Raw genomic sequence first — 18,270 nt, forward strand, 5'->3', positions numbered from 1 at the left:
ACTAAATCCTACACACCGGATCTTTTAAGAACAAATATAAATAATACATTCGAGCTGCCTCTTCCAACGGCTAAAGTGTCTGCACTTCCTGCTAGAATTTCATTTTGATCAAATGGGAGAAATCTACATCTCACTTAGCAACTTAGCAAAGGCTGCAAGGATAGACATGAAATTCTTGTTTGCTGCAGGTTGAAAACTGTCCATGCCTACAGAGGCAAAGATTATACTTTAGTAAACATCTTGGCCTTGTTGATTTTTTCCTCGTGATGGCAATATCAGTAGAATAATAACAAACTAATCTATCTTGTACCAGAACTGCTTTGGACGGGGCATTGCCCCTATTTACTGTACTACAGCTGTTGTGTCTGTACTATGCTCTGTGTTATCTTGTGCAGATAGTAATTTGTGCTGGCTCAGAAGGGTGGTATCAGGAAAAGCAAAAAGCACAGGTGTAACTAATTACTTTAATGATGACTCCCTCTCATTATATTTTCCAGTCAGATATGTCAGTGAGCCAGCAAGCACAATGCCAGCGACCTGAAGTTGGCACACCTAAACACGTTGCACAGTGGTTATCAGTGTTGTTATTTACACCTGTGCTTTTTCTGCAATGAGAAGTATCTATTGTGGAAAAGCCGCTGGAGGTGGAAGGAATGTCTGGTGTTCAACACTTTGACAAGTGACATCTTGCAGTAAAATGCTTTTCAGGTTGCTCTAGGTCACCCAGTGGTTCCCAATGTATCATTAGACCACTTCTTAAAGATTGCATGATCAATCTGAGGGTTGGTAAGGTTATAGACCAGGTTGGAAGGAAGAAATACGTTACTGGGACACAAAGCGGTTGACTAAATAATTCTATAATTTTAGCTTTTTTTGCTGGATAATTCTGTCTGTCTGAAACAATCTGTGGACAAAAATCAGTCTACAGAGGAGGAGTTTCAGCTGCATTTTTCAGTTGTCTGTCACACACACCTGACAGAGCATTAATCAATCCAGCTATCTATTTTCCTATGTTTTACTTGCATAACCACAGTGATTGTTTATTGGGCTGAGCTCTTCCAAAATGCGTGTGACCTACACTCAATACTATCCCAGAATGCATCTTGTGTCAACAGAGACGGAGGTCTGAAGCTGCTGCTGTTCTGCTAACGTCCTGCTCACGCTATACCTCCTGTGTAGACATGGTGTGTTAGTGTGAGCCCTGAGGTGATTCAAGTGTTATTTTGTGTTTTATTTTTTTTATTTATGTATTTCAAATCCTCCAGGGGACAATGAATAAGTCATTGCTGCTAAGGTGCTCATGCACAGTCTCTGCAAATTGCTTCAGATTAATTGAATGTTTTTTGGACATCATTTGCATTAAATCCACCACACGTGCATGTTGGTATTTTGTTCAGTGAGTCAGCTTAGAGGAGGTGGCGCTGGTGGAGTCGTGCTTTTAAAATAATGAACTGGTACTGTGCCGAGCCTACAAGGGTTTTCAGAAATAGAGTTAGCCCAAAATTATTGCCCGAGAGAAAAGAAATTACATAAACATCTAACTCCTACATTTGGACATGTGTTACACTGCAGGCATGTCACGAAAGACACATGGTGCACCGGGAAGCTGTCATAATGCAGAAATAAGTGTTACTTGCTTTTTGATACATACTTTAATACTCTGCGTGGATTCACATAAACACACACACACACACAATGTACATATGTGTGCCTTTTTTCCCTGTTTTCCCTACGATTAACGGCCAGTTTGTTCTACCACCTGAGCTACTGTCTCCCAAGACCCTTATATAAAAAGTTTAAGAGTTACAATCACTGCTAACTTGGTGGTTATAGTAGATTACAGGGTATGTCAAGAAAAAGGATATGTAGCCTTCTCACTTTGAAAGTGAAGCAGCATCTGATTACCTGCTTTGGTTAAATTGCAGCTTCTGTAGCAAAAGGTGCTGCTCTCCTGCTCGTCAGCTGTCTATCCTGTTCTATCCTGTGTATGTGTGCATAACCTGTTGATCCGTAACACTCAATCCCCACTCAAGGTACCCATGAGCAACCCCCCGCCCCTCCTCCCCCACTTTCTCTGATGTGCAAAATTGTCTGTGAGGGACTGTTGAATAATTTAACAGCCTGGTGACGGTGCTCTGTGACACTGCACTTAGTGTGTTTGCTTGTTTCATTCAGTATCTGCTTGCATGTTTGTATTTATTTATGGGGGAGGGGTCTGGAAACGACAGTGCAGAGATTGATTTTGTGTGTGTGCATGTGTGTAAAAGACTGACTTTTGGAATAAGCAAGACAGTCGACCATGCACACTATTGACGAGGTTGGAAAGAAAAAAAGCTCAGCTAAAAAGGCGCGAGCACTGATAGTTGCCAGAGAGGATGAATGGCTTTAATAGAGAAAACTCCAGGCTTCACTCTGGAGGGAGGACACACACACACACTGACCCCTCTAGATTCATGGGATTGCTCTGGAAAGCGTTCACAGTGAATGAGGGGTGGTCTTTGTGTGCCAGAATGTGTGTGACCAAAGCTTTGCGTATGTGTGTGAGCTTGCCGAACATATGCCTTGTGTTAAATTATCTGAGATTTTTATTTTTCACCAGTAGTGATCCTCAGCGCACGGAGATAAATGCAAGTTTTCCATTGCAACCCTTTCAGAAGAACTAATCCAGTCATAGAAAAAAATAACAGAATAATCACATTTTAAAAGCAGGAACCTGTGATTTTTTTTAGCCATTTTTGCTTAAATGACACAAAATGTCTTATGAGTAATTTTCTATTTAATTTGAGCTCTAAAACAAATAACTGTAGACAAATCTAATTACCTAAATGGGGGATTCCTCCAACAGGTTGCCCATGTGTGTCTTGGTATGTGTATCCGTGATATGGTCCGTGACCATAGGTATAATGGCATTTGAAGTTCAGTGACAGTGCCACAGTCCAAAGATCCAGAATCAGGAGAGATTATCTTATCTTATTACCACATCTCCTGGCTACTCCCAACACCTCACAAATGCCCCAGGCTGGCTTAATATTGCATAGCTGCCACTTTACACATGAATCCTATATATCGACAAGTGTGAGAAAAAAAGTGTGAAAATAATTCTCACGTGTGAAAGCTTTCATGTGTGGTTATTGTGCGCGAGCTGCTCTACACTATATCGTACCCTGCAAATGTGCATCATTGCAAGTGGCTTTTCTACATCAATGTGGAGATTAAGATTGATATTGACCTAAAGCTTCAGGGCAAAAGAGGAGCTGCACTCCTCTGCTTGGTCTTCAAGTGTGAATGATTTGGCGTGCTCCCATCGAGTGCTAATCAGTTTTTGATGACTTGTATATAGAGGTTAGGGTTGTTGCACCGTGCATGTACACGTTGTTGGAAGTATGGCTTAAAGTCACATTTGCATAAAATGGTCAAAATATGTTTTAGGGACTGGGAGAAAAGGTAGTTAGTGTAGACAGAACCACAATGTGCTGTTGTTTTTACATTTCAATTTTTTGGAAGAAATTAACAAACAAGATACAACATGTTAATTAGCGTACTGTAGAGGTACAGATCACCTTTACATTGACCTGTTTCCCTCTGTTTCCAGTCTCATACTGAACAAAGCTGAGCAGACCACCTCCTGGCTTTGCCTTCATATTTAGTGTCTAGAAATAACAGTGGTATCAACCTTCATCATCTCTTGGAAAGAAAGTGAATAGTACTTGCCAAACTATGCATGTTGTAGCTGAACAGTATAGTATCACACTTCTCCTGTTGACCAGTTTGATGACTTGTTCCAGAGTGAATATTATTTCAGGATAAGCTCATTGCTCAGAAGTCTCCCCCAACAACTTTTTGTGTCTCCTGTTGTAAAAGTTAGGCTCACAAGCTCATCTCAGGTGAGCACTTCATCCCCAGTGTGCCCCAGCGACATGGAAATGTAGAGGTTTTTAAAGGGTCATTGGTGCCAAGTTCAACTTTTAAACAGACACAACTCCAGTGGTGTAGCCGCTGTGGGATTCTGGGATGTTTTTGCTCTCAGGCAACAAGAGGAAATCGCTTCAAATAAACTACAGATTTAGAGTTGGCCCAGGGTTTTAAGTTGGTGGATAGGCCCCTTATTTGTCTCGTATTTGTCCCTCAATCCACCAACACCCACATTTATGCTGGCATTAGCCTTAAAGCAAGTCTGAGAAGGTAACAGTCTTTGGTGTGTGTGTGTGTGTGTGTTTGTATGCATGCATGTCTCAATAGTGTCACTAAGCTTCTGAGATGAGAGCTGCCCTGAAGTCTCCAAATCCTCCTTTAGAGAGAGAGAGTGTGTGTGTGTGCGTGCGTGTGTGTATTCTTCACTCTGTGAAAATGAGTCACTGCTATAAAAATCCACACCATGCCGCCCTGGCAGGATAATCAGGACATAATGTTTAGTTTCTTTCTATCTCGGTGGATTAGTTTATTTTCATCCGGGGAGAATTCCGCGTATTGTAGAAATCGCCTCATATTTGGTTGTCTCAGCTTTATTTAAAGCAGTATTTCACTAAGGGACTTGTGATTTAAAGCACAACTACCGCCAGCATGACTCATCAAAAGCCCACCCCAGTCATCATCAGGCACTCTGGGAATCCTCAAGTGTTGAATTTGTGAACATTGAGTCTCATTATCATTTATTAAATTCAGGCAAATCAGGGCTCAACGTTATAATAAAGACATAAATTATTATAATCACTTGTATATTTGTTTGGAGTGCTTTAAGTGTGTACATGAACTCAGATTCATGAGCAATTAAGAGTTAGTCAGTTCAACATTCGTCATCTACTGATGGCTAGAGTGCAGTTTTTCTGAAAGGATTGCTTGTTTGGTGACTTGCTCAGCGGTACGTCTGCTGTCTGCTGGCAAAAGGAAATCATTCCCTTTACACAGAATTCCTCAGGTGGTGATCCAGACAGTGATGTCGTCATAGATACCTGCAGCAGCTAGTTTGTTCTCGAAGTCTTGGAAGGGTGCATGTGAAAAACTCACACAGAAAAAGACCTGAACTTGGCCGTAGTCCTTGTTTGATACCCAGGATCACATCCAGCTCGATGAATTGTTTGGCCCGTCCCTCTGAAAGCTGTTCTATTGGATTGTTTTGCCCAAGAACAGAAATGCAATACAAGGTTGTCGAAACAGTTTGCTCGGCCAAGTTCTGCCTCGGAAATTGACGGCTTGTGTCTCAGGATTTATGATTCATATCGCAGCGTGTGTCATGTAACAGGAGGAACGGAAAGTAGGAGTTGGATATCGAGATTTTTATCATTAGCCAATACACGAACAAACTTTGTCAGAAAGCCTGTGGTACTACTGGGATGATGTTTATCTTAATGTATTTGTTAGCGCTTACGTTGCCTGACCTTAACCCCACAGGCCTCAGAAGAAGTAAGAATTCACTACAGTGATCTGGCTTCACAAGTGTCCTCATTCTGTAGGTTTGAAGTCTCTCAAGGATGGCAAAACAACACAACACAATACAAATACTTTTTCTGTAACTATCCATGTTTTCTGTCTGTCCCATTTTTGCTGTTGGTTGTAGTTTGTAAAGCGCGTGGTGAGTACTGTCCAATTAATTTAGTACGATCTAGCTGTCTGTGAAAAGCAGCTTAATATTTACCTAAAAAATAAGCAAGGCCTGAAAATCAGGAAGTTGATCAATGTTGGCTTTAACTCCCTTGCTCTTTTTCGGACTCTCTCTATCTCTTTTCCTGTCTCTTCTTACTTTTCTCTCCCATCTCTTTTCACATTGTTGCTGTTTATGACACTATCACATCCTCTGTGCCTGCCTTCTCTGTGCCTTTAACAGTTTTTAATCCTGCCCTGCTTCAGCTGGCCCTCTGACCTTTGTTGTCTTTTCTTCAAACAGGACTCACACACACACACACACACACACACACACACACACACACACACTGAATTTGTGATCACAGGGACACTTGCTCACATTGCAATGGCAGTATATATAGTTTGTGTTTTAACTTTATTTAATACTGACTGTCTTTCAGCTCTTGTCCCTTTCATTGCAAATGTGCATTCCACCCAGATTTTGTTGTTTTATTCTACGCATTCAGTTATTTAATTGACAATTAATTAGTTGTGTAAATCTGTGAACATTCTGCTCTTTTCCAGTGTGAGGATTTGCTGCTTTTTCTCTGTATGATATCATTTCAAACCGAATATCTTTGACTGTTGGTCTAGCGTTTTCACTATTGACACTGACATTTTATAAACTAAACAATCAATCGATTTGTTGAGAAAATAATTGGCAGATTGATTGAGAATGAAAATAATCTTTAGCTGCAGTCCTGCAAGTAGTATATATTCACACTGAATCTCTAAGATGGACTTGAGTAAAAGACACACTCTAACCCTTAAACTTTTTCTCACCCTTTCTATCTGCTGTATATCTTTCTCTTGTTGGTTGGTCACAAATGCCAAGCATGGCGGAGTGAACAAGGAAGAGGAGAAGTGCAGCCACAACTTCCCCAGAGGCTCATGCGACCGTCAGTTTGTGTTATGAATCATTCAGGCACACTCACAAGAGGCAAAATACATTTGTGTCCCTCTTCTCTCATCCCTCCATCCTCTCTCCTTCTATTGTTATTGAATGTGGTTCCTCTGAGCCCCCAATCTGCCGCTCGGCATGATCAAAAAGGAGGGGGGGGGGGTGAAACCAATAAGGCAAGAGGGCATGGTGAAAAATTGATAAAATGGGAGAGGTAGAGGATAAGAAGAAGGGAGCCTTTCCAGTTGGATTCCTCACAGGTGTCTGAAAGCAAAGTTCAGGAGGTCATTTATGTACTGAATTATGGATCGACTGTACTTTCTGATTGTTTCGCTGCTTGTGGACAACAGTTGGTTTTTTCGTGTGTTGGTCTTGTAAATGACGGTTGTGCATGTTCAGGGTCAGGTTGTGTTCACTGGTAATGCTGTGGATGCTGCACCACCTGCTTGTCAAAACGAAACACAGTCCAATAGCTGACAGGGCTCTGCTGCCAGAACGACTCACTCAGATTTGATGTGTTTGTTTGGGCATACAGTGTGTGTGTGTGCGTGTGCGTGTGCGTGTGCGTGTGTGTGTGTGTGTGTGTGTGCGTGCGTGCGTGCGTGCGTGCGTGCGTGCATGCGACTGAGAGAACTTGTGTTTGTCCACAGCGCTGTGTGCAGTGTCCTTGAACTCATGCATTTGAAAGAGGAAGAGACAGGATGTGTTCAGCTGCTTACAGGAGGCACTTGTGCAGCCTTGTATAAAATGCCAAGACATTTAGTTTGAGATACTGTCTGCCCATTCTCCAGTGCATTCTGGGATAGACACTGGGCTCCCTGTGACCCTGAATATGGACAACCAGGTGTTGAGAATCAGTCAACATGAAGATGGTTCCTGGATCTAGTATCACATGCTAAATATAGTGATACTTGCAGCATTTTATAACCACGGTCTAAACTTCAATAATAACAGTGCAGTAATTTGCAAATCCTTTTCACCCAGTATTCAATTAAGTACTGTACAAAAACAAGATATTTAATGTTCAAATTGCTAAACTTTATTGTATTTTGAAAATATACACTCACTGAATTTAATGCCTGCAACACAATCCAAAAAAGTTGGAGCAGGGCCATGTTTACCACTGTGTTACATCACCTTTTCTTTTAACTCAGTGTGTGGGAGTGTTTGGGAACTGAGGACACTAACTGTTGAAGTGTGCCATTGAAAGTGAAATTCTTTCATATTCTTGCTTGATATATAACTATTGTCAACAGTCCAGGACTTTAGAAAATAATGGATGTAGTCTCCATGATGTCACCTATAGGTTTCTGAAGAGCCATCGTGAAGATCAGTGACAGTGGCTCTGACTGCAGCCATCTTGGCAGTGCCTGACTCAGCCAAACTCCTGGCTAATCCCAAAATGGGCAACGAGGTGGAGTCGAGGCAGGCTGAATGAAGCCTGGTTGCTGAAACCTAGTATCTAGCTTTCACTCAAAGCTTCCATGACCATAATTATGCATAACTTTAATCCTTAATATAATTTAAATGAGTGAGTTGTGTAAAAGTTCACTTCCATTATAGTTATAAATGGGGAAATTAGCAATAAAAAAACAGTTTTTTGTTCCAGGCAGTGAACATGTTTATTTCTGTTTTAATATGGGGATCTATGGGGATTGACTAATTTTTGGAGCCAGCCTTAAGTGGCTGTTCGAGGAACTGCAGTTCTTGGCACTTCTGTGTTGGCTTCATTTTTCAGCCCTGGAGGTTGTCGCTTGGTGTAGACTGCAGGCAGACCAGTTTCGCACCTGCACCCTTGACATGAAGCCATACAGCTGTAACACGTGCAGAATGTGGCTTGGCATTGTGTTGCTGGAATAAGCAGGGACGTCCCTGTAAAAGATGTTGTCTGGATGGCAGCGTACGTAGCACACCAGACCCAGGCCAGAGAAGTCAACGGCTTTTTTGGATGTTGTTGATAAATGGTTTTCACTTCGAATGGTGAAGTCTCCACTTGCATTTGTAGATGCAGCAATGAACTGTGTTCATAAACAATGGTTTTGTGATGTGTTCGCGAGCCCATGTAGAAATATCAAGTGTTTCATAAAGTGGTGAACCTCTGCTCGTCCTTGCTGGTTGCTGTTACCAACAATTCCACAACTTTCCCAGTCTTTTGTTGCTCCTGTCCCAACTTATTTGAAATGAGCTGTTGACATCAAATTGACAATAAGGAGATATTTACAAAAAAAGTGTCAAAGAGTCAAAATATTTAATCCAGCCAATCAAATGGTCACATTCTGTTTTTTTCATGTTCTATGCAGCCTCCAAACTATGTTTGGAATCCGGGTTGTAAGACATTGGCGCCATGTCCAGTGTATTATTACCACCTGACTGAGATAACTAACAGCCATTAACGTATACTGGTGATACATTTCCTCTGATCTTTCTCCATTGGCAGTAATATTGTCATCTTTCCTAAAGCTGGTAAAAGAAGGGGCCATTTCTGTGGATCCATGAGTTGTTGAGAGGATAATAACTGACAGTCATTAAAGAGATTTTCATTGGCTGTTGAGTCATTTCACCATCTGCTATTGTGAAGAAATTTGAAAGCTCTATATGTAGTGGAGGAACATTGCCTTCCTCTTGCTCTTCTTGTGTGTTATGAGCAGCAAAGCAGCAACGATTTGTGCTGTAAACCAGCACATATAAAGTATATAAGTTGCAGGGCAGATGCTTGTAGAGTCTGCTAGTCTTGTCTCTCATGGTCTGGTGTTTGGTAATAACTCAGTAAAAAAGGCAAATATGAGAGAAAGACAAAAATAGAAGGAAAGACAAAGCTATTTTGGCATATGGGTATTTGCAAAACTTGCACTCAGTCCATATTGATGCTTATCGCATTTTTCACAAGATTTCAAATATCTTGTTTCGTGCAAAGCTCTCAGGTATTTGATGTCTGACTGTGAATGAGTATCTCCACATTTTCTTCTTAAAAGAATGACTTAAATTGTTAATCTATTCTCTTTTGATGGACTGATAAATTAATGCACTTCTCATTTCAGCTCTAGACACATTATCACAGGCGCAACTTGTTAATGTATTTCACGTAAATGTGCTCATTTAATTTTGATCCAAACATCTAACCCTTCTTTTGCTTCCTCTTCTCTCTTACCCCAGGTACTGTATCATTCCAGTTATGAGGAAAGTCGGCAAGACGTTAACTCTGGACTTAAACTAAGGAGAGAGAAAAGGAGAGACAGAGGGAGACAGAAGCTAGCCTGACGCCCCCTTTACACATTTCCTCCAGGGGTAGGTTATACACATTTGACTCCCAGGCACTGTCTGGTCTGTTATTTTTCTGTATCAGGGTGCCTCATCGTGCATTATCACATCTGTTCCTTGGTCTTTTTTCTCATTATGTTTTTTGTTGTCTTTTAATTGTATTGTAATATCCAGCATGCAAATAGGTTAAGTAAGCTAAAAGTCTGACGGGCGATGTGATTTTTTACTTGGTAAGCAGATTGTTACAAGCATCTAACAGACATACTCACGCTTTTCACATTGAGGTCACCCTGCTGTTTGTACTGTTTCACTCTTTATACAGTAAAGGTATTTGTGTGTGTGCACATGTGTCAAAATCCCCTTCATGCTGCAGTTGGACAGCCAGTGCAGGCATCAGCCGACTGTACTGTAAACTGGGTCTTGTTCGCCTCGTAATGAAAGCTCACTGCCCTGCCGGCTCTCTCATGTACATAACAGCTAACCAACCCTCTGTCACATTGAATAAAAGCGGAATCTGAGAGGTGGTAAAGTTTCTCTGGCCTATACCATGGCTTTCTCAAATTGTCCTTGTGTGCATATGCACATGTCAATTCATGTATTTAATTATTGTAATTATATTGTTATAATTATTATATCAACTTAATTATTTGAGGTTGCCTGTTGGTAGCATGCAGAAAAACTGCTGAATTGTAGTTGTTTGATACTGTAAACCAGAAACCTGGTGACCAAGACCAGCTGTAGTGATTGCCTGTGGTTTGTCTGTAGGGTCCAAAATGAACTTTTTTACTGAACCTATTTGCCAATGCTTGGACAAAAATTTACCAGCCACAATATTTTTCAACTGGCCATAAATCTGCATAGGATACAGCGTCAGTAAAAATGAAAAATGAGCTGCGGCAAACAATGCTGCTCAATATATTGGGGTTGCTGTCTCCTCGCCCTCTTATCTACGAAGGGCCACTTCTCTGCAAATTGTCTTTAAAACATACTTCCACCGTCCTCTTTATTTTTCCTTTGAGGGTGATCTACTCGGATCAACAGCAATCAATTATTGACAGTACGATGTAACAGTACGTTTCATCGTTTCATCGAGTCGATGCAAAACAAACGTTGTGAATCAACTTCTTTGTTGGAGTGATAGGGGTTTCTAGTGAAGTAAGCCTATTTCAGCAACCTACCAATGGCAGCTGACCTCATTTATTTTATTGGCCATTTTAGATTTTTACTAGCATTTGGCAAGTGGCAGGTGCTAATTTTGGACGCTGTTTGCCTGTGGTTTGTCTTTTGTGAAATGGGCAATAATGTAAATACTTCTGTCAACCTGTCATCATCACAGATAGAGCCAACACCAAATATTGGATTTGGTGGGAATTCAAGCTTGTGGATGTTTGTGTGGATGTGCGTGTATGAGTGTGTGTGTGTGAGTGAGTGTGAGTATACTTCCTGTGCTCTGGGCAAATCTTGCTTTTGAGTCACCATGAGTGGGAATAGAGCTTGTGGGGATGGGTGTGGTAAAGGGGAACAATTTGGGTTACAGAATGACCCTCAGGGCAACATTCAGGCAGATTTCATGTCTGAACTTCTCCTCACTTGCAGACTGGTGAACTTGAGGGAGCAGAGTAGCTATGAAGTTAAGACTGGCCAGCACTGTCCAATTCCACAATCCCATCCACAAGAAGGCTCATGCCATCTTAAAGGCCATGCACGCCCATGGTCCACTCATACACATGCTTTCACTTATTATTTCACTTTATTATTATGTAAATTGTGAGTGTGGATACTGTTCATAAAAATACTCAAAATTGACAAAATAACAGTGAGTGCTTCAGACACATTACATTACAAATAACTGAAGTCCACAAGGGCCCAGTCTAGAGCATTGCCATTTGAATTAAACTATTGTGCTATTGAAGCTGTCTGCATGTATACATAGATACTTATACCCATTCATACATGTGTGTCTACTCACAGGAGAAACAGCCACTTCAGATTTTTCACTGATAGAAACAACCCTGTTTCATTTGGCCCTTTAGATGGGCTAATCATCACCTCGCAACCTGACATTGTGCTTTTAAATAGGCTTCCATATCATTCACAATGAGGTTGACCCATTTAATGTCATGCAGTAGGCCTACACACGCATGCACACATGCCACACAGTACTCTCCAGGGACCTCTGGTAAGATGTAAAGCTCTATCTGCTCGCAGTCTTTAAGTTTTTATTAGACAGGATTACTGAAGTGCAGTGATTTTCATTTTTTCTTTGAGTTGTGTGCATGATCCAGGCCTCTTTCCTCCCTCATACATACATGTGCACCTTTACACACAAACACACACAACTTCAAAGCTCTAAGCCCCTCTATAATGTTATGACAGGAGTTAAGAGAACTGAATCATTATGTAATTCTTATTCTTTCCCTCTTATACACACGCTGCCCTCACAGTATGTCTCAATGCACAATTTGGCAGATTTACCAGTTCTTTTTTTCCGTTTCTGATTAGAGCTGGTGATTTTAATCCCAGTAAGAATTCACACAGTCTGCCTAATTCCGGTCCATGCCTAAAGCCAGTAGGGGGGCCAGTAAGCCGCTAAACCCCCTGGCTATACACGCACATACACACACATAAACTGACACACGCATATGGACACTCTCTCTGCTCTCACTGACGTAACGGCGCAAATATAATTCTGTGCAGTCTGTAGACACACTCACACACAACTATAGAAGCATGCACTTCACTTGCACTCTAAGAGTACATTTAAATTAAAGCAAATTTGTCATAGAACAGAAGACATTCTTCACACTCTTTTTCACGTTTTTGAATGTGTAAATTGAGATGGACCTGGATTAACTTCAGAATATTGTGTACAGTATTTTTGTTCCATAAAAATTAATATGTTTAAGACCACTATCAGACTGTGGCTCTGTCTAAAGCTGTCTCCCTTAAAAAAAAATAATAATAATTCCCTCAAAATACTTATCAAACAAAATGCTGATAATTGACTTAATATTTCTAAACCATTTTTCATGGTTTATGTTTCTTATTCTTGTATACAGTTGGCCAAGAGCAGACAATGTGATGTCCCATTTAATTATGTCTGTTGCAGCACATGGCACAGAGCAGTATCCACCAGCCTGATGGACCTGGTCCTGCACCAACATGTTGGTACATCAATTAGTCATAACATCACCAACAGGGGGCCTGGGGGTGGGAGGGTGTGCAGTATTTGTTTGTGTGTTTCTTGTGTATGCATGTTCAACTTTGGCCCACATTTAACACATGTATGCTTACATGTGGTCGTGTACAGATACAGCCATTGGATAAGTCCCAGAATAAGTTCTTTTAGATCTTGTGTCTATTGGGTGCGTTAGCTGACCTCAAGTGGATTGTACTGGCCTGTGTGAAATATTGGATATCAGCCAGTCATTGTTGAGTCACTCACTGTTTGTTTTTTGTTTTTGTTTTCTTTTTCTTCCTCAATTATAACACAGGGGTTAAACACTAAGTTCATCTTTTACAATTTTTTTGGCCTAGAGGTCGTCAAAACTTTCAGGCAAAATCCTTTTTATTGTCCCTCTAAAGATTTTGAATCCTTGTGTGTGTGTTTGTGCGTGTGCGTGTGTGTGTAGTCCAAAACAGATTGCCATAAACTGTATAATCTCTGTTACACGTAATTGTTTTTATGATATGTAGTTTATTGTATATGGAAAATGTTTTGGCACCATTACCAAGCTCCACAATAACGCATAAACACGCCATCTCATTTACTCACTCACACAGCGTTGCATGCATGCAAGTCACTCAGTACCCCTGCACATACACACCTGCACGTAAGTACAGTGTCATGCAGTGGTGTGTAATAGTGCACATGTAGTAAAGAACTCACACACACCAAGCATTTAATCTGTCTAAGCCATTTGCCTAATCAGCTCTCTGTCAGCACAATACCATTCATAGATGTATAGTAACCACTCTCTCTCTCTCTCTCACACAAACACACACACGCACAGCAAACTGTCCAAACACTCGGCTTTGCCGGACTAGTAACAGCTTTACCAAGCCCCCTCCCGTGTTACAACCTGTTGTTGCCAAGTTGCATCACTTCACACATCTTTGCAGAGAGGAGGAAGAGGAGAAAAAGTGGAAAAGAGGGTGAGAGGGAGGTGTGCAGAGTCTCTAGAGTGATCACATGACTTCAGTGTTCATTTGTTCCATTTTTATCTGTCTTTTACTCACCCGCCGACTCCTTCAATCGTTGTGGTTTAGATCTTCTTTCAAAGCTCCTTCACGTGGGGTAAAACTGCTTGCTGACTCTCATTTGGTGTGTCTGGCTCGCTGGTTGTCTGTCTGTCCCCACCCCCCAAAAAATCTTCTTACTCCCACTTTCCCCAATTTTAGTTTTTCTCTATTATTTGTCTCATTTTCTACTAGTGAAATCAGCATATTCATATTGTCTTTGTGTGTGCATGTGTGTGCATATGGGGGGCGTTCTGTCAGGCTTTATTTCAGTAGCTATCTGGAGAGCTGAAGCAGGAGACATGAGAGACAGACAGGGCTGATGCAACCAGGAGACACACATAGACATACATAGATTCACTAACACGCACAGACACACAAGTTCATACCATAGGTAAAACAATAGAAAACACACACACAAGCACACATAATTACACAAAGACGTAGGCATAAACATATGCCTATGTGTGCGTGCACACACATACAAATAGAGACACTGCATGGTTTTCTGCAAGGCCTACTTCATTGAATACGTACATAAGTGCATTGGTACTGTGTTTGAATTAAGTTAACATGCACATTAATAAAACAACAGAGTGCTGATGGCTAATTTACAGCTTTCAGAACTAAGGAAGTTTACTGATCAGATATTTCAAGAACCAGAATTATGCAAAGCATCCAATGAAAGCCTGATATGCACAGAGCCTAATACTTAATACTTAATCAGTGTAACCAAGTGTTTGTCATTCTACTGCGAGTTGCTATGAAGAGTGTGTATACAAGAATCTGCAGCCTACAGGTTGTACGTGTGCTCTGCTCTACTGTACTGTTAATTCATCATTCGTCACACCTCTACCACAGATGTGGAGGTCTCAGCTGAGGGTTTCATGCCTCTCAAAAATGCCTCAGTGACCAAGAGATGCCTTAAGGCACTCAACATGTAAGCCTGTATATGTGATCTTTCACATTATGTAAGCGGGTAAACTGACACCATGCCCGTTGTTTATGTGACAACCCTACGGTGGTTTCCAAGCATGTTCTGGGACATTCTTAGAGAGAAATCAAAGCTTAATGCCATGAAATTGACTTTAGTCAGGCATCAGTAGAACTGGCTGCCTTTCCAAATGCTGAGTGGTTATGTTATAGCAGCTTTGTAGATAGCAGCAGATTGGCATGGTGCTTCCATACTTTGTAAACACGCGGCTCTTACTTGCTGACCTTCTGTAGGAATGGTCAAACCTGAATGCTCATCCGCCCCTTACTGCCATCATAAAGCTGTTGGGATACTTATTTTTCAAAGTTTTATTTATGTATACGTGCATGTGCATTCACATGCGTGCCATTACCACTTCTTGGTAAAGTTTGTTATTTTGTTAGATAGAAATCTTACATTATATTGGTTGCATTTGACCAAACACAATGCAGGTATTTATAGCAAACTACAACTGTCGCATTTAGATTGAGAGAACAACTCTGTCTGGATGCCCCCAGTGATGTCCTTGTTCAGGTTCCTCAATGAAATAGTGCAGCCTTGGAATCACACACTTAAAGTATCCCTCACACCCCACAAAATCTTCAAGATGCCATCTTTATGCATGTGGTGCCATGGAACAGAGGGCACAGGACTTCGCCTTTAAGACTTATATTTTTGGAGTGGGTGTGATGGTTTAGATCCCTTTAAGAGCAGGGGATTAGGATGATGCTGATGCTTAGTGTCTTGGCCTATGTGCCTGCGTGTCTTGCTGCCTCTGCCTGTATGTCAGCTTGCTCTGTGTGGGGCTGGCCTTTGGAGCCAGATTTTCTTGCTGCATCTGGCTGATGTGCACCGAGATTTCATGGTAGACAGAAAAAGAGAGAGAGAGACAGGAATGAGAGAGAGAGTGTGTGACTGTGTGAATGTGTTCGAGTGTGTGTGATGCATGTGCAGCGAAGCTAACTGGAGCAGGGTGTCCAGGGTGCGTACACGCTTGACGGCCTGGCTGCAGCCTTTTGATACAAAACATTTAGTGTTGGTGTGTTTGTCTGCACGCACACAGGCAACTGTTACACTCTTTGCATGTGTGGAAATGATGCATCAGTGACTCAGCTTCAGCTGTCAAGTGTGTGTGTGTCTGCCTGTCTGTGTGTGTGTGTCTGTGTGTGCGTGCGTGCACATGTTTACGTGCGCAAGTGTGACTGTGACTTGAATGAGCAGCAGGACTAGACAGCTAGCCTTCATCATGACTGTCTTTTTTCCTGCCTTATCACCTATCAGCTGTCCATGAGACGCACAAATGCAAGTACTCAAAGAAAGACACACGTACGCACGCATACACACGCACACAAGCACACACACACAGAACTCACACAAATTTAGATATTCTTTCTTTTATTTTGAAGGTACTGCAAAGTAACATTGGATCAATCAATCAATCAATGACCTGTCTTAAGTTGCGTGTGTGTGTATGTTTGTGTCATTGTAATTGAATGCTTTAGCTGGCATTGTTTCAGTTTAAGTACATAGCAATTCATATAACACAGATTATATTGATAATAATTCACACCCTGTTAATTAAAGTTTTAATATTTGCTTCCATGGGCCAGGTAAAAAAGATATAGGTTATAAAATTCTCTTGCACACAGGAAATGAGATGTCAAATTGAACAGGATCTGCATAATTAGCATGATGGAAACAAATGTCACAATCTTGTGCACATTCATATAAATGTAATCAGCCCATCATTTTCTTCACTGTTCTGTGTCCCAGGTCAAGCTGGCCAATGCCGGGCCCGTCGTGGACATCTGGTGGCGGTAGCAGCAGCGGCAGTAGTGTGTACGTGAGCGTGGTCCCCGGCGCCTAGCCCATGTACAGCCCATAATGCCGTCGTCCACACGGAAAGGGGTGCCAAAGGACCCCGAACTGGCCGACCTCTTCTTTAAAGATGACCCCGATGACGTCTTCTGTGACCTGCATGAAATCGGACATGGCAGCTTTGGGGCCGTCTACTTTGTAAGTGCAGATTCACAACTGTGTGTAATTTGGCTTCCACAGGCCATGAAGGTTCTTTAAAGAGAGTTTTGAACACAGAGACAAGGATATCATCTAAACTGGAAATTGCTCCACAAGTGTCCTCTGTTGAATTATTTTTGCAGAGATCCTTGGTTGGATTGTGTATGAAATGAAAAAATGGTCTTCAAGCTGTTGTCACAGCCATATTACCAGGATATATCAGGTGACATTTTGAAATCAGAATAGTTTTTCACTGGTATTTGCCTCGGTATCGAACATATCTTTTTGCATTGAGTCTCACTCAATCATATATTCAACACCATTTGACAGAATTGCAAGTCTGTTCAGACAGAGTATTAAAGATTTTGACTAAATATAACTTGACATCAAATGCATTGAAAAGTTTTAAAAAGTTATTGGCCTGTAAGAGTAAAATGACAAAGATGCAGTCGGTGGTAGATTGTATTGTCTGTTTGTTTACCTTGAGTTTCATAGTTCAGAATGAAAGACAGCATGTGAACAAGGGACTGAACCGTTTAAGAAGTCATATTACCATTAGGCAAGACACTCTTAGCCCTTTACTACATGATGATTGTTAATAAATCAATATAGCTTTGATTTATTTATTAACTAGTTACCCTACATCAGATATTTATTTATCAATTCTCTGATTTCTACACATGTTGTAAGTGTAGCCCGCAACATTATGGGCTCTCTGAATGCAATTAAGTGGAGACAGATTCCCTCTCAGCACTTTCTCTGTAGCCTTTCTTATTAATCTCATCATCACTAATTACTCATCAAGCCTTTGATTCTAAAGCTGCATGGAGGGGGGGTTGAAAGCATGCTGCATCTCTCTGCTCTCCCTTCATTTCTTCTGCTCTGCTCTTCAGTCCTCTCCTCTCCTCTTTTCTCCTGTCCTCTCTTCCAGATGCAGGGCTGGGGGCAATAAGCCTCCTCCCTCCCTCCTAAGACAGCTGTTTTCTTGGTATAGAAAAAGAGAAGCTGTCGATAGTGGAGCAGGATTTTCTTGGCTGGCAGGGCTTTGCCATCGTCTTTTATCCCATGTCGTGGGACACACACACACACACACACACACACACACACACACACAAACACACACAGCCCGAATACATCAGTAGCAGCCCTCTTGCTCTTGTCCGTCTGGCTAACAGGCTCCAGTGTGCGTCTAAATCCTGCCCTGATGCCAGCGCTGTGCTCACTGACACACTTATGCTGTCCGCATTACAACTGGTACACTGCT

At 41.5% G+C, this 18,270-nt stretch overlaps 1 protein-coding gene across 2 annotated transcripts in view; it reads left to right on the plus strand.

Moving 5' to 3' along the window:
• Positions 1-18,270, plus strand: part of taok3a (TAO kinase 3a) — a 74,038-nt gene that overhangs the window by 23,052 nt on the left and 32,716 nt on the right. For both annotated transcript variants that reach the window (XM_041937243.1, XM_041937244.1), the window contains exons 2-3: positions 9,674-9,805; positions 16,764-17,006. In XM_041937243.1, the coding sequence (XP_041793177.1) occupies positions 16,875-17,006 (132 nt within the window). In that variant the 5' untranslated portion in view covers positions 9,674-9,805; positions 16,764-16,874. The remainder of the gene's footprint in view (positions 1-9,673; positions 9,806-16,763; positions 17,007-18,270) is intronic.

The sequence above is a fragment of the Chelmon rostratus genome, chromosome 5 (genome assembly GCF_017976325.1).
Source record: "Chelmon rostratus isolate fCheRos1 chromosome 5, fCheRos1.pri, whole genome shotgun sequence".
Classification (NCBI taxonomy): domain Eukaryota; kingdom Metazoa; phylum Chordata; class Actinopteri; order Chaetodontiformes; family Chaetodontidae; genus Chelmon; species Chelmon rostratus.